The following is a 15,120-nucleotide window of genomic DNA, read 5'->3' on the forward strand; positions in this document are numbered from 1 at the left end:
TATTGGATATAATTTGGAGTTGAAATCAAAGCCAATTACAGAAATGAGGAGAAATGAACTTGTGAATGTGGCTGGATTGGGGAATTGGCGTGGCTGGCTGCTCAGGGTCTCGAGGTGGCTGACATATCTCGAGCTTCAAATCTGATTGGCTTTCCTTTGAAGAAGCTCATGGGTTCATTCGGTTGTTAGGCGCCTCCCCGTTTCTCTAAAGGACATTATAATGCAAGGAACCTTCTTTTTTAACCACAAACCGAATTTGCTTTCATTTAGGCTATATATATTTTTTAAATAGGTTAAAGTCATAGAGATTTTTTTGGAATAGCATTTCGCCCTGGAGCGGTGCGCAATGCTATCGCACGCCGACCTCCTGGATGCTCGCCTCGGTGAGTTATCATCGCCAAACTCCGGTCTTCAACTCTACTGTAAGCTGGAGGCACTTCTAATCTAAATCAAGCAGAGAGAATTGACAATTTGTTTCTTATTTTATCTTAATGTCCTTTAAGTGAGCTAATTCATTGGAAAAGTAATTATTATTATTATTATTATATTACTGGGTAATTTGATTTAACCGTTTTCTAAATTATTGACTTGATCGAATGGAATTAAGGAGTAGATTAAACGGTGTATGCTAGTTGTGTGCTTGTTTGAATGACATTTAGTCTCTGGTTTTATCCATAATATAATGTCCACTTCGAAGTTTTCAGCATGTTTTTAGAAAATATCATTTTGTAAAATAACAAAATGTTCAACCAGCTCTCTGCATGCATGGCAAACTATAGCCTATGTTCCTCTCTTGCCAGACTTTGACAGCTTCGTAAAAGTGTCACATTCAATAGCCTAACTGAAGAATGTATTTTCAATAAATATCTTGTCAATTATAATTTGTTCCTTTAACACAGGGTAGGCTATTATATTATACAAAATAAATGTAACATTGCCTTTAAATTCTGACCGGGTGTTGTATCTATCCAGGGATGAAGGATGCCGCAGCAGAGCTGCTGGGTCACAGGGAGGCTCTAAAGTGCAGACTAGGCGGTGGAGTGGGACCTGACCCCGGACACTCCGGCGAGCTAGCCCCGGGCCCAGACACCGTGGAGGGGGCTACCATGCTCCCTGGAGACGATATCAACAATGGAGGATCCAACCCTTCCGGCATGCAGGTCAACAGTAAAGAGCAACAGGACAAGCAGCAGCAGAATAACTCCAGCCAATCCGGAGGAAGTCAGAGTCAGAGTCAGAAACAGAAGCGCCACCGGACCCGGTTCACCCCGGCCCAACTTAACGAACTGGAGCGCAGCTTCGCCAAAACGCACTACCCAGACATCTTCATGAGGGAGGAACTGGCCCTACGGATCGGCCTAACGGAATCTCGCGTTCAGGTAACGGAATCTCGCGTGCAGGTTTGTTTGTGATACGGGTTGGGAAATGTGTGTCTCATAGAAAATTATTTAGAAGCAACAATAATAAAACTGTAAGAGTAGTGTAATAATACTGCGTAAAAATATGTGATGAAATGTGTATGCTTATGTATTAGCCCTTTTAACCAAACAAAATAATGTAGGCCTAAATATTAAGTCAATGGCTATTATTATTTCACTTCAAGTAGGGCCGACACAATAATAATATTTGCTATTTGTAGCTAGGCATAATGGATAATTACAAAGTAAACCTACATTATAGTTTAAATTATGAGGAAAATATCCAACTCACAGCTGTTCTCACAGAAGTGCTAATATAATAGTAAAAGTAGCCTGCATCTAATGAATATAAAGTGGAGCCTATAGAAGGAAGTACAATAATATATACCTTGATACTGGGTGAGAAATAGCTCGATAGAAATGTATAATAACCTAAAATATTGTGCCCTATTATTCCCATCGAACCAAAACGATAGCGGAAGAGGAAGTAGCCTTGTGTTTTTTTTATCTTCATCGAGGCAACCATCTTTTATTTCCTTGTATCAAAAATAATAATAGCATACACCTGATCCCCGATTGTATTTTGTGAGGGTTTTGTTTCTGTTGTTCAAAGTATTAGAAAATGCAAAATAGGCTAGAAGGTAAAATCCCTGACAAAACTGCTTTGGGCGTGCGTGCTGTCCATGGTGCTGAAACGAACGCGCCAGGTCGATTCGCGTGAAACCAGATGCATTTGTTTGATTCATACAATAAATGTGTCCCGAAAAGATGTTATTCAAGACAGAAATTTGAAAACCACGATTTTAAGAGATAACATTTTCCAGAAACAAACGGAGGGAAAATAAAATAGAAATTAAAACAGCTTTTAACTAGCCTATTATCAAGTTGCATTAATAAATTGACTTGGATATAATTTACATTTCATGAGCGTACGTAGGCCTATTCATAATATCTGGCAATCACAGATTGTGGGCTACTTGTGGAAAAAGTAAGGACATCCAATGTAGGCCTAGGTATATGCCTATAATTCAAGAAAATATATGAAAAACAATTCACGAAATTAAGAATTGTATGTAGGCTATATTTTTTCATATAAGGCTACTAATTGTATCAAAAATAAATATTACATGACAAGATTTGACTGAATTTAAGATATTACTCATGGTAAAAAAATAATATGGAGGCCTACTACCTATGGAATAAGCCACTTAAAACTGAATGGGCCAGATAAAAACAAGACGCAATTTATTTGGGAATGACGTTGGTTCTTAAAATCTAATAACGTTTCGTGTCATTTTCCTATTGGAGTGGGCATATTCATGCGTTCTCATGCGAGATGAAAATGAAATGATATTGCTTTATTATACCCTCACAATTAAACTCATTTAATTACTTTATTTTGTTTCCCGTTACATTCCATAATTGCCAAAATAGCGCACAATATTAATTCAAGAACAGCGCGACATTGCAGTTGGCTTTGGTCCTTGTCTGATGCATTGTCGTTCTCGTAGCCATTCTCAGGGTGATAGTGCAATAAAACCAAAGCCTTTATTATCAACCAATTTAAGAATTATTTATTGCAATGAGGGCTTATTAACCAGCAATGAAAAATGTAGACGAGTCGTTCACATGTAAAACAATAACCGTGGTAATCATAATTATTGCACGGATCAATTCGGTTTTAATATTTTATTTACATAAAGTAAGAATTAGCGAAATGATGATCCCTTTATAAAGCCCATCACCAATGATAATAATACTTCTAAACCAACCGGTAAAAATGGATCTGGGATGTTTCGAATGAGAAGGCGCATGCAGCTTGCGCTGTTCTCTTGTTGAATGGGCCTGTCAGAGTTCCACGTCTTAATGGCGGACGCGCTGAAAGTGTACTCTGTCTTTTAAACGGAATGAGAAATAGCATTTTTTTTTATTTGAAGTGTAATGCATTTGAGGCTGGATTTCACGGCTGGCTGCTCTGGGGGAGAGACTGAGATTGGCCTCTTAATACAACGGCCCAGTTTCTCAACCAAATCTTCACATTAATCATCGCCGCTATCCGGGTTACTATAGTCATATATGAGATCTATATAGGCCTAGAAAGTCTCTCTCAAGGACCCGCGGAATAAACACATGTGATCCATTTCTAACTGCGGCCTGGGTCACAATAACGCCTTTATTTCCAAAATACTGATATTATTGTTGTTTTGTGTAGGCTAATAGTCAGTTTATATCCATGTTATGCAGCAAATTGGTTAAAGCAGAACATGTGTTGATATATCAAATAAATATAGCTACTACTGATTTAAATAATAAACAGATTTCGGATATTTTAAATTCATAACAAAATAGTTGCAATAACATATTCTCTGCTGACATGACCGTCTCCCCCATAGGCGTATAGGTTTAGGCTACATGGAAATTACTTTGTGTTTTCTGACTTAGCCATTTTTATTGTATGATATCCAGAGGTGTTTTGGTTACGCACTAATGCAGGCATGCCACAGACGATTTACTGAAATTGATTTGGCGTAATGACATAGAAGCTATCAAAACCCTCGTTTATGGCATGTCATTTCATCAGTTATATCATGTGTAGTGTTATTCAGGGTATCCCATGATAGAAAGAAGATTTGTAATGGCAATATCTGAGTTATGTGCTACCTGCTTATGAACCTAAAACGCTTTCCCGTGAGTAAAAGTGAGCATATACAGAAATGTACAGTAGGCCTACTCATTGTGTCTGAAATTGATGACACTTTAGCCAGATGCTAACCCATCTCTCTCTCTCTCTCTCTCTCTCTCTCTCTCTCTCTCTCTCTCTCTCTCTCTCTCTCTCTCTCTCTCTCTCTCTCTCTCTCTCTCTCTCTCTCTCTCTCTCTCTCTCTCTCTCTCTCTCTCTCTCCCTCTCTCTCTCTCTCTCGCTCTCTCTCTCTCTCTCTCTCTCTACTCCACTCCACTCCACTCCACTCCAGGTTTGGTTCCAGAACCGACGCGCCAAGTGGAAGAAGCGCAAGAAGACCACCAATGTTTTTCGCAATCCGGGGACGCTGCTGCCCACCCACCACGGCCTGCACAGCCAGTTCAACTCTGCCGCTGCCGCCGCCGCGGCCATGGGCGACAGCCTATGCTCCTTCCACGCCAACGACACACGATGGGCTACGGCAGGGATGCCAGGCGTCTCTCAGCTGCAGCTCCCTCCAGCCCTGGGTCGCCAGCACCAGCATGCCATGGCGCAGTCCCTGTCCCAGTGTAGCCTGTCCGGTCCACCGCCCAACTCCATGGGGCTTTCCAACATGTCGTCGAACGGATCCGGGCTCCAGTCTCACCTCTACCAGAACCCGTTCCCTGGGATGGTCTCGGCCTCCCTGTCCGGTCCCACCAACGTGACGGGCTCGCCCCAGCTGTGTAGCTCCCCAGAAAATGACGTCTGGAGAGGGACGAGCATCGCCTCCCTGCGGCGCAAAGCGCTGGAGCACACAGTATCCATGAGTTTCACTTAGTAGTAACCACCACCAAGCCAAGGGCCACGTTTTACGCGTTTTTATTTTTACTTCGTCGTCTTATATAATTTTTTGCATTGTTTTTGAACACATTCAGCCCAATACAGCTGGACAAGGATGTGAATGTCTCCAAGCAAAAAACGCAACAGCAAAACAACAGCCCTATTCCCCAGTTTTGTTGCCAAACTAATACTGAAACCAAACAATTTGAAGGTGGATAATTGGGTAAATATTTAGCTTGTTAATTTATGACGTGCATGTATTGATGACAACTTTATTTATTTGACATTTATATAGGCTATATTTATTTATTCATCAATGTATTTATTTATTTATCCATTTTTTTATATAACACCTCGTTTTCGTTTCCTTCGTTTATAACAAAATTGTAGACTACTGATATTTGCTACTGGAGTTTCTAACAGTTTCCACAGGCCGATGGTCGAGGGTATAAAAACTGTAAAAAAAAAAAAAAGAAAGCTCATTTTTAATGTTATCTGCTGCACAGCATGCGACCGACCATGATGGGCCACGGGCATGCGCCGTGCACGTGCAGATATCACACTTGGACGTTTTTTGTGTGTGTAAAGCATAAAAAGATTCATAAAACGGAAAAGAGGAAGAAACGTGATAATCTCAAAGGAATCACACAACATGGAAACGAACTTGACTGCATGTGCTGGCCAAGGCAAATTTACGGAAATACCATAAATAAGACAAGAAAATCGACTTGAATATAATCTGTTATATAGGATGTTTTGTGTAGAGGAAGCATTCTTGACTTGTTCGTTCACATTTGGTCAGTTTGTGATATGTTCTAATCTAAATTATTGTATGTGCTTATTATCAAATCTGAATTTCTTAAATGTTTGATCTTATACTGAACAAACCATTTCGTTTCATGGACATGTTTATATCAATTGACTGTAAATTAACAAATAAAAATCATTTTCAATATGTCACATCACGAATCAACCTCCTTTTCTTGAACGTGACGCATGCGTCCAGCATATCGAAATCGATCAAATAGTGACCCAATGTTTATTTTGATATAACTGAAATGAGTCACGGAGATGAAAGAAGCAGTCCCCGGTCTCCGGTAATATACGGTGTAAGAAATAGGAAAACCGATTATCAAATCAAACTCTATATAACAACGAGCTGTAAATATAGTATATCCATCCAATAGTTATTGCTACTGATATTTCACCGATGTAGACTACTGATGGAATTCCACCCCCAGACTCGAGCAAAGCGAGTGGACAAAGATGTGGGTGTGTTATGGATATGAAAGCTCAAGGCAATGGAGAATGTATATCTTTATATTTGTATTTGTAAGGCCCCGTGTAGCTCAGTTGGTAGAGCATGGCGCTTGCAACGCCAGGGTTGTGGGTTCGATTCCCACGGGGGCCAGTATGAAAAAAAAAAATGAAAAAAAAATGTATGCACTCGCTAACTGTAAGTCGCTCTGGATAAGAGCGTCTGCTAAATGACTAAAATGTAGATGCAAAATCGATTTCTATAACATAAATGCGTGTTTAGTAGTGCACATCTTTCAAAACAACAAGCGTTTTTGCAGAATCGAATGACATCCTATCCAGCCAAATATGTAACGTCAATATGACGGAGCCACGAGTCCTCCCGTCTCTTCCCGTCGCGCTCCGTTGACGGGTTTGACCTTAGATTTGATGGATAGCGCTGTTAACGTTGATTGTACAGGCCTATATTTTGTTTTGTCATGTCAATGTATATCACGGATTCATTCATCAAGCCCAGACTTCGAGCAATCTCGCCTGCATCAACGCACGTCCATAAGGATAATCTCCCCAACAAAACGGCGACAAGCACTAACTCGTTGTGTACAGCTGCATCATTTACACCGCCACTGGCAGGACATCAAACAGGGGAGCGAGCCATTCAACTCTACACCTATTTTATCCCCTGCGTTTGTGTGTGTGTGTGTGTGTGTGTGTGTGTGTGTGTGTGTGTGTGTGTGTGTGTGTGAGTGTGAGTGTGTGTGTGTCTGTTGGAGCCATTGATCTATGTGACCTTCTGTGCTTATGACAGTATACTGTGTCTATGGTTGGATCTTGGGAGCATGGGACTATCTAGAGAGCGGATAAACAGTACAATCCCACTGGGCACAGACGTCAGTTCAACGTCAAGTTTTGTCATGTCATTGGATTTAGGTTAAAAGTTGGGTGAAAAAAAGACGAAATTCCATTACATTGATTACTTTTTCCAAATCCAATCAGTTTTCCACGTTGATTCAACGTCATCACGTTGCATTTTTTTGACGTGGAAACAACGATGATTCAACCAATTTTTGCGCAGTGGGATGTCTCCACATGAGAGGCTTTGGGGCTGGATTCAATCCATATCGCAGAAGTTTCGTGGAAGATCCGTGTTATAGCTCGACTTTAATTTAAAGGCAATGTTCCCGTGTTTGCAGAGACAGCATTCACAGTAAACGAATCTTCCGAGATACTTCAGCGATACGGATTGAATCCAGCTCTTGGTAAATCCACTATTGTATGTCCAACACCACTGCCAAATGAGTTCATCTTAAAAATAATAATAATCATCATCATCAACATCATCATATTAGAAGGCTAATGTTGTCTGGGGTTGGGCAACGCATGATAGTATGGTTAACAAAACCCAGCTGCTTTTTTTTTGACTAGGCTATATTGAAGATCTACCCATTGTTACCTCAGCTTGCCTGTTCTTTACTTGGATCTGAACATCCAGCACACAATGTTGAGTATCACTGTTGATCTCTGGATGCTTTCCTCCATACAAACTAGCATAAATAAATAATACAGTTGCAAAAAGTGCAACAACTGGCACTCAACAGCCGAATGAACACCAGTGTGTGTGTGGGGGGGGGGTTGACGTCTGGATGTGTTAATATTCACCAAGCATCACAAGACAATCAGGGGAGTTGGGGAGGTTTGCACATGGATAAAGATTTTGCCAGTTCTGGTGACAGATGCGAAATAATATTACATAAATGTAATAATTTGTTTCACTATCACCCAGGTTAATTACTTTGTGGAAATGGGTAACCCATTTCTCATTGGGTAATTTGTCACACACAGAAGCTAGAGCCAATCAGTGACCCTGCTGTTGGTGTGATCATTTCTCCCAGAATTCTGTGCAGTGAGTGTGTCTCGGAAAATGTGGGAGCAAGCCAATGTTTACCTCCTATTTATTTCACACAAATAAATGAAATCAGTCAATAAACCATCCAAGGGTGAATATGTCTCTCTCTGTCCAGGATTATAAATGAAAGCTCATACATTTTCTCTCAGGCTCTATGTATGTGTGTGTGTGTGTGTGTGTGTGTGTGTGTGTGTGTGTGTGCGTGTGTATGTGTGTGTTTGTGTGTGTAAGTCGCTCTGGATAAGAGCGTCTGCTAAATGACTAAAATGTAAATGTAAATGTGTCTGCAGGGGTGTTTGTGTGTGTGTGTGTGTGTGTAATAAAAAGTGTGAGAGAATGTGTTTGAATGCTTCCTGAGAGAGTGTGTGTGTTTATGCATTGGTATACATAACATGTTTATGCATATGTTGCCAGACTGAATTGTTCCACCCTCATTTACCTACCTATTCATTGGAATATTTCACTGCAGAGGTCTACAGATATCATGACAACTGCTATAGCCAATATTCCAACAAGCACAGAAGTATGTCCAACGTTTTTAATGCAACATTTTCCATTCCGTAAAAATAGACCAGCATAACTGAGAATACAACAGCAAATGCAACTCTGGTCACCAAAAATACATATATTATTAGTGTTGTTGTACTATGCACAGCATGTACCAATATTTGAAATATTATCACAACCAATGGGAAAATATGGTTGGACCACTGTTACAAACACATAGGGAAGAGTGTTCATGTCTACTTCAAGACCCTACAGCCCCAGGGGATTGATCTTTGCCTTGTACTCTATTCTACGTATGGTGTGAATATACAACTCCACAGCATATGTCTGAAAATGGGAAAGCATGGTTATAATGGAGGAGAGTTATAATTCGGTTTGACAGACAGACAGACTCTGCAGGGGAGTATCTTGGTTGGTGATTGTTGTTCCAGATGGTGCATGATGAAGAATTCCATCTGAAGGTTTTATTAATTTCAGTCTAAGTGGTAAAGAGGCTGGCTCTGACTGTGTTTGGTCCAGTCTGACGAGACTGACTGACACCTCACAGCTCCCGCCATCCGTCATCATTTGAGAATGTCTTAATTATATTATATGAAAATGAAGAGACTCGATTTTGTGCCCATTATCTATCCATAAGAGCAAACAAATGGAGCACCGCCAGGGTCATAGAGCGAGAGAGACAGAAAGACAGAGCGACACAGAGACAGAGAGAGAATCAAAGACTGAGAGATATTTTAATAATAGGATGGTTGTAATATTTGGCATTTTGATATCACCATTCCATTTTTGCAAGAAATTCTAGAGAACAGAGCACTCAAAGTGTGTGTGTGTGTGTGTCTCTGTGTGTATTATAGGTCAGGGTTGGATAATTAACCTATGATGATGGATACACAGCAATTACAGTGATGCTCATGTGACAAATCGGAGTGACAGAGGCCTGAATGTGGTCATGCATTCTCCTTAGTCTGCTCTCACAGTAAAGTCTCAGACCAAACATCCCAAACACTATCCCTTATAATGCAGTACCAATGTGTTGTAACAGTGTTTTTACAGTATATTCTATACATGCATATATTACCGGTACAACAATAATTCTGTATACAACACTTTCTTCTTTTCAATCCTGAGATGCAAGCATTTAAAACCTCTTTTACACCTCTTGTATTGTACTGTGAGCGTCTCTGTCTCTCTCTGTCTCTCTGGAATGTAGTGTAAATCAATAGTGTTAATAAAGTAGTGTTTATCAGTGTGACTGTAGTATATACAGTGGGGAGAACAAGTATTTGATACACTGCCGATTTTGCAGGTTTTCCTACTTACAAAGCATGTAGAGGTCTGTAATTTTTTATCATAGGTACACTTCAACTGTGAGAGACGGAATCTAAAACAAAAATCCAGAAAATCACATTGTAGGATTTTAAAGTAATTAATTTGCATTTTATTGCATGACATAAGTATTTGATCACCTACCAACCAGTAAGAATTCCGGCTCTCACAGACCTGTTAGTTTTTCTTTAAGAAGCCCTCCTGTTCTCCACTCACTACCTGTATTAACTGCACCTGTTTGAACTCGTTACCTGTATAAAAGACACCTGTCCACACACTCAATCAAACAGACTCCAACCTCTCCACAATAGCCAAGACCAGAGAGCTGTGTAAGGACATCAGGGATAAAATTGGAGACCTGCACAAGGCTGGGATGGGCTACAGGACAACAGGCAACCAGCTTGGTGAGAAGGCAACAACTGTTGGCGCAATTATTAGAAAATAGAAGAAGTACAAGATGACGGTCAATCACCCTCGGTCTGGGGCTCCATGCAATATCTCACCTCATGGGGCATCAATGATCATGAGGAAGGTGAGGGATCAGCCCAGAACTACACGGCAGGACCTGATCAATGACCTGAAGACAGCTGGGACCACAGTCTCAAAGAAAACCATTAGTAACACACTACGCCGTCATGGATTAAAATCCTGCAGCGCACGCAAGGTCCCCCTGCTCAAGCCAGCGCATGTACAGGCCTGTCTGAAGTTTGCCAATGACCATCTGGATGATCCAGAGGAGGAATGGGAGAAGGTCATGTGGTCTGATGAGACAAAAATATAGCTTTTTGGTCTAAACTCCACTCGCCGTGTTTGGAGGAAGAAGAAGGATGAGTACAACCCCAAGAACACCATCCCAACCGTGAAGCATGGAGGTGGAAACATCATTCTTTGGGGATGCTTTTCTGCAAAGGAGACAGGACGACTGCACCGTATTGAGGGGAGGATGGATGAGGCCATGTATCGTAAGATCTTGGCCAACAACCTCCTTCCCTCAGTAAGAGCATTGAAGATGGGTCGTGGCTGGGTCTTCCAGCATGACAACGACCCGAAACACACAGCCAGGGCAACTAAGGAGTGGCTCCGTAAGAAGCATCTCAAGGTCCTGGAGTGGCCTAGCCAGTCTCCAGACCTGAACCCAATAGAAAATCTTTGGAGGGAGCTGAAAGTCCGTATTGCCCAGCGACAGCCCCGAAACCTGAAGGATCTGGAGAAGGTCTGTATGGAGGAGTGGGCCAAAATCCCTGCTGCAGTGTGTGCAAACCTGGTCAAGACCTACAGGAAACGTATGATCTCTGTAATTGCAAACAAAGGTTTCTGTACCAAATATTAAGTTCTGCTTTTCTGATGTATCAAATACATATGTCATGCAATAAAATGCAAATTAATTACTTAAAAATCACACAATGTGATTTTCTGGATTTTTGTTTTAGATTCCGTCTCTCACAGTTGAAGTGTACCTATGATAAAAATGACAGACCTCTACATGCTTTGTAAGTAGGAAAACCTGCAAAATCGGCAGTGTATCAAATACTTGTTCTCCCCACTGTATGTGTATTAGTATAGTGTGAATGTAGTGTGCATCAGCATAGTGTGAAAATAGTGTGCATGAGTATTGTGTGAATGTAGAGTGTATTAGCATAGTGTGGAAGTATAGTGTATTAATATAGTGTGAATGTACACATGTAAGATCTTAATTTGAGCCAGTTTTCGACAACAGGAAAATAATCCTGCAGCAACAGGAAACGTGAATTATTATATGAATTATAATTAAAGGACATTTTTTGTAGGAGTTGATACATTTTTTCGTAAGGGAAAATCAAGTCTGAAATTTCGGGTAGCCCGAAATGTTTGACCCAAGTTAAACAATTTAAAGGCTATGCTACCAAATACTAATTGAGTGTATGTAAACGTCTGACCCACTGGGAATGTGATGAAAGAAATAAAAGCTGAAATAAATCATTCTCTCTACTATTATTATGACATTTCACATTCTTAAAATAAAGTGGTGATCCTAACTGACATAAGACAGGGAATTCTTACTAGGATTAAATGTCAGGAATTGTGAAAAACTGAGTTTAAATGTATTTGGCTAAGGTGTATGTAAACTTCCGACTTCAACTGTAGATGTATGATCTTAATTTGATCACCCTGTTGGAGGAAAACTTTATTGCAATGCAGGACATTTTTTACTTGCAGTGTATTTGAGGTTTAAAAAGGCTTCTGAAGTTTGTAATTTCCATTTACGAAAAATGTACCAACCCCTACAAAAATGTCTATTAATTCTAATCCACATTATAATTCACATTTCCTGTTTCTGCAGGATTACTTTCCTGCTGTAGCAGTGTTGTGTTCGAAACCACCTAAAGCGAGACCAAGACCGGAGCAAATCGAGTTCGAGTCGAGACCAAGATCGGAGGGGGGGCGAGACCGAGTCAAGACCGAGACTGGGAGGGGGACAAGGGGTTCAAGACCGAGTCAAGACCGAAACCAGAAAAATGCGAGTCCAATTCAAGACCATGACTGTAATTTTGTCAAATCATCACTAGAATAAGAGTTCAGAATATTGAAAAAATGCATGCTGAAGGAAAATAGAGCCACTCTACAAATTATTACTAACCCAAACACAGTGGGGAACAATTGGCCTTCTATGCCTTCAGAGAAGGGCTAAGGATTTATAAAATAATTATTATAATAATATAATGATAATAATGATAATTGTATTATTATTTTCAATGATGTTCTGATTTAATATGTTCAGTTTTTGTTGGAAAGGAAAGGGTTCACACTGAAGAGGAAAAAAAAGATCCAATCAGGATTTTTCTTTGCTGGTCTCTAGGGAGAAACATCTAGCTAGCTAAGTCAGCCATTGGCTAGGCCATCAGAAGCTAGATAAAGGTATCTGCCATTCAACTGTATTAGGGCAAAATTTTGGAGTGACAGTGCAATCAGTCAATCACATTTTGACTTAATGACTGGGACCGTTTTTACAAAAACTTATGGAAGCTTCTACCTTCTTGAAGGCCGACAGGTCACTGCGAAATAGTGAGCAGAAGTTTTCCCAAGGTCTAGCTAGCTAGCTTTAGTTGTTGGCTAGTTATCAAAGAGGATGTTGTTGCTAATTTGTTAGCTTCTCTCTTTTCAAGAATAACTTTAAACAAGAAGTTAGGTTTCAAATGAGCATCATCTGGTGAGTGGAACTGTGTTTTTCTATTGCAGCGCGCTTGCTGTTGTTAGCCATCTCTTTGAAAATAACTTACTTGTGTGAAACATTGTTGCATTTAAAGTGGAACTGACAGCATATTATAAACATACAATCTGTTCATATACACCCCCAGGAAGAATATTACACTTTTAAAAACATTTTATGACAAGCAAACACTTAGATATGGTCATTTTCACGTTTTCATAAATTCTTAGAATGTTTGGGAATTATGTATACTAAGGCATTTGTGAAAATTCTATAGCAATATAGAGTGGGAAAGCATCCGTGCATTTGGACAATTAATAGACACTGCAGTAAATAAAACCGAATAAAAACATCTGTCTTGTCCAGGACCAGAGTCTACACAGACCGGTGCGCTATAGCCAATCAGAGCTACAGTTGGCCTTTATACAAATAAGCCATTTGCCACACAGGCCTGCCATCATTCACTTTGAACTGGACTGTGTGTTTACAGGCAGTTGCAACAGTGTGACTTTAGATCATTAGAAAGCATTTGCCAAAAGCCACAAAATACACCTGAATGGATTTCAGCAAACATGTAAACACCACAGGAGTCCTCTTTCATTTGGGAACTTTACAGTCCTATTGATCAAACAACCATGAAAAGGCAGGCTCTCTCTCCCTCAGTTATGCACATCAACAACAACAAGATCAACAACTAATGCTAGCCAGAGCAGGATGAGCTAAAATCGAACGAAATAACATTAGATAAACCCTCTCAAACTTTTTCAGTTAGTTGGCGGTCAAAATTGCACTGATAAATGATGGACAATTGTAGCCTCCTCGTCCTTCTGCATTGTGCCTGCCAATACATGCTTGTCCCAACCAAGCACTAAAGCTAAATGGCTAAAGTTCGCTAGCTTGCTAGCTAGCTACTTCCAGACACAAACGAGAGAACACCTCACTCTGACCATTTTACTCGCCATAGCAGAGCTGGTTAGGCTGTTTACATGTTATCTAGAGCGTTCTTGACTAACTATTACTTTTATGCCTATGTTTACTGACACTGGTCATATTCAGCGGGTGTTGCGCATTCGTAAATTAATCAGTTGTTCTGCGCTTTGGCACACTCAGACGAGAGTGCTCTGAAATTGGAGTATATAGCCAGAGTGAATTTGCAAACACAAGAGATATGCTAACTGGATAACAGTAGTTTAAGTTCTTGCTAGCTAACCAAATGACACCTGCATCTCTAGCTGTCCTAGCAGCTAGCTAGCTATCTAGCTAACGTTAGGCTTCGTGTTTTTAGCTTGCAACATAAATAGATACACTAGCCTATTAGCCACGTTATGACTGACTTGTGATCATTGCCCTTGCTAGTTTGATTGTATTGCCATTCCCAGCCTTGGTTACATTAGTCCGTTTTTGTCCAGAATATTGAGTCATTGAAACTGAAACAGTGCATCCTGAATGGAGGCAACAAACAATGTACCAGGCCAGCTGTGATTTACAACCTGATGGCAATATTTTTTGGACTACCAAGACATTTATTGGTGAATTATATTAATCATGCATTGAACTGCATCCATCTATCTGCCAACAATGCCTTAGTGTACGTCATGGAACATTGAGTCAAATAAAATGTCCTATAAAGTTGTTTTTGTAGCATAAACTGGGAATTTGATATTTTTTACTGATATTATGATTGCTTCCGTTTAAGAAACTTTTTTCAACAGAATCAGCAGAATGAATACACCCCTGATCACACCTAAACACAGTTCACTTTCATAGCAGCCATGTTGTATTCCTTGATATTTTCTACTGATATTATGATTGTCTGTTTGTTTCATATCTGCAAAGTAGTTAAAACGCTGTCAGTTCCACTTTAAACTTTAGTTCACCGGTTACTTTGTGTGCTAAACATTAAATGTTTTTTGCAATGGGAAGTAATAGTTGTACATTTCGGTTGGGAAATGCTTAATGGTTGTGTTTTTGTATTCTTATGATTGGAACCTACTGGCTTATTATGTCTGAGTTTATG

At 40.1% G+C, this 15,120-nt stretch overlaps 1 protein-coding gene across 2 annotated transcripts; it reads left to right on the top strand.

Moving 5' to 3' along the window:
- Window positions 1-346: 346 nt before the first annotated feature.
- LOC311099329 (homeobox protein orthopedia B-like) lies at window positions 347-4,918 on the top strand (the record flags this gene model as incomplete). Of its 2 annotated transcripts, none has more annotated exons than XM_084140050.1 (3): window positions 347-422; window positions 973-1,379; window positions 4,391-4,918. In XM_084140050.1, 3 exons carry the CDS (start codon window positions 347-349, stop codon window positions 4,916-4,918), a joined length of 1,011 nt encoding a protein of 336 aa, XP_083996176.1. The 2 variants fall into 2 exon arrangements, with proteins under 2 accessions (XP_083996176.1, XP_083996177.1); XM_084140051.1 differs by having other exon boundaries at window positions 347-383.
- Between the last annotated feature and the right edge of the window lie 10,202 nt (window positions 4,919-15,120).

The sequence above is a fragment of the Coregonus lavaretus genome (assembly GCF_964263955.1).
Source record: "Coregonus lavaretus genome assembly, chromosome: 24".
NCBI lineage: Eukaryota > Metazoa > Chordata > Actinopteri > Salmoniformes > Salmonidae > Coregonus > Coregonus lavaretus.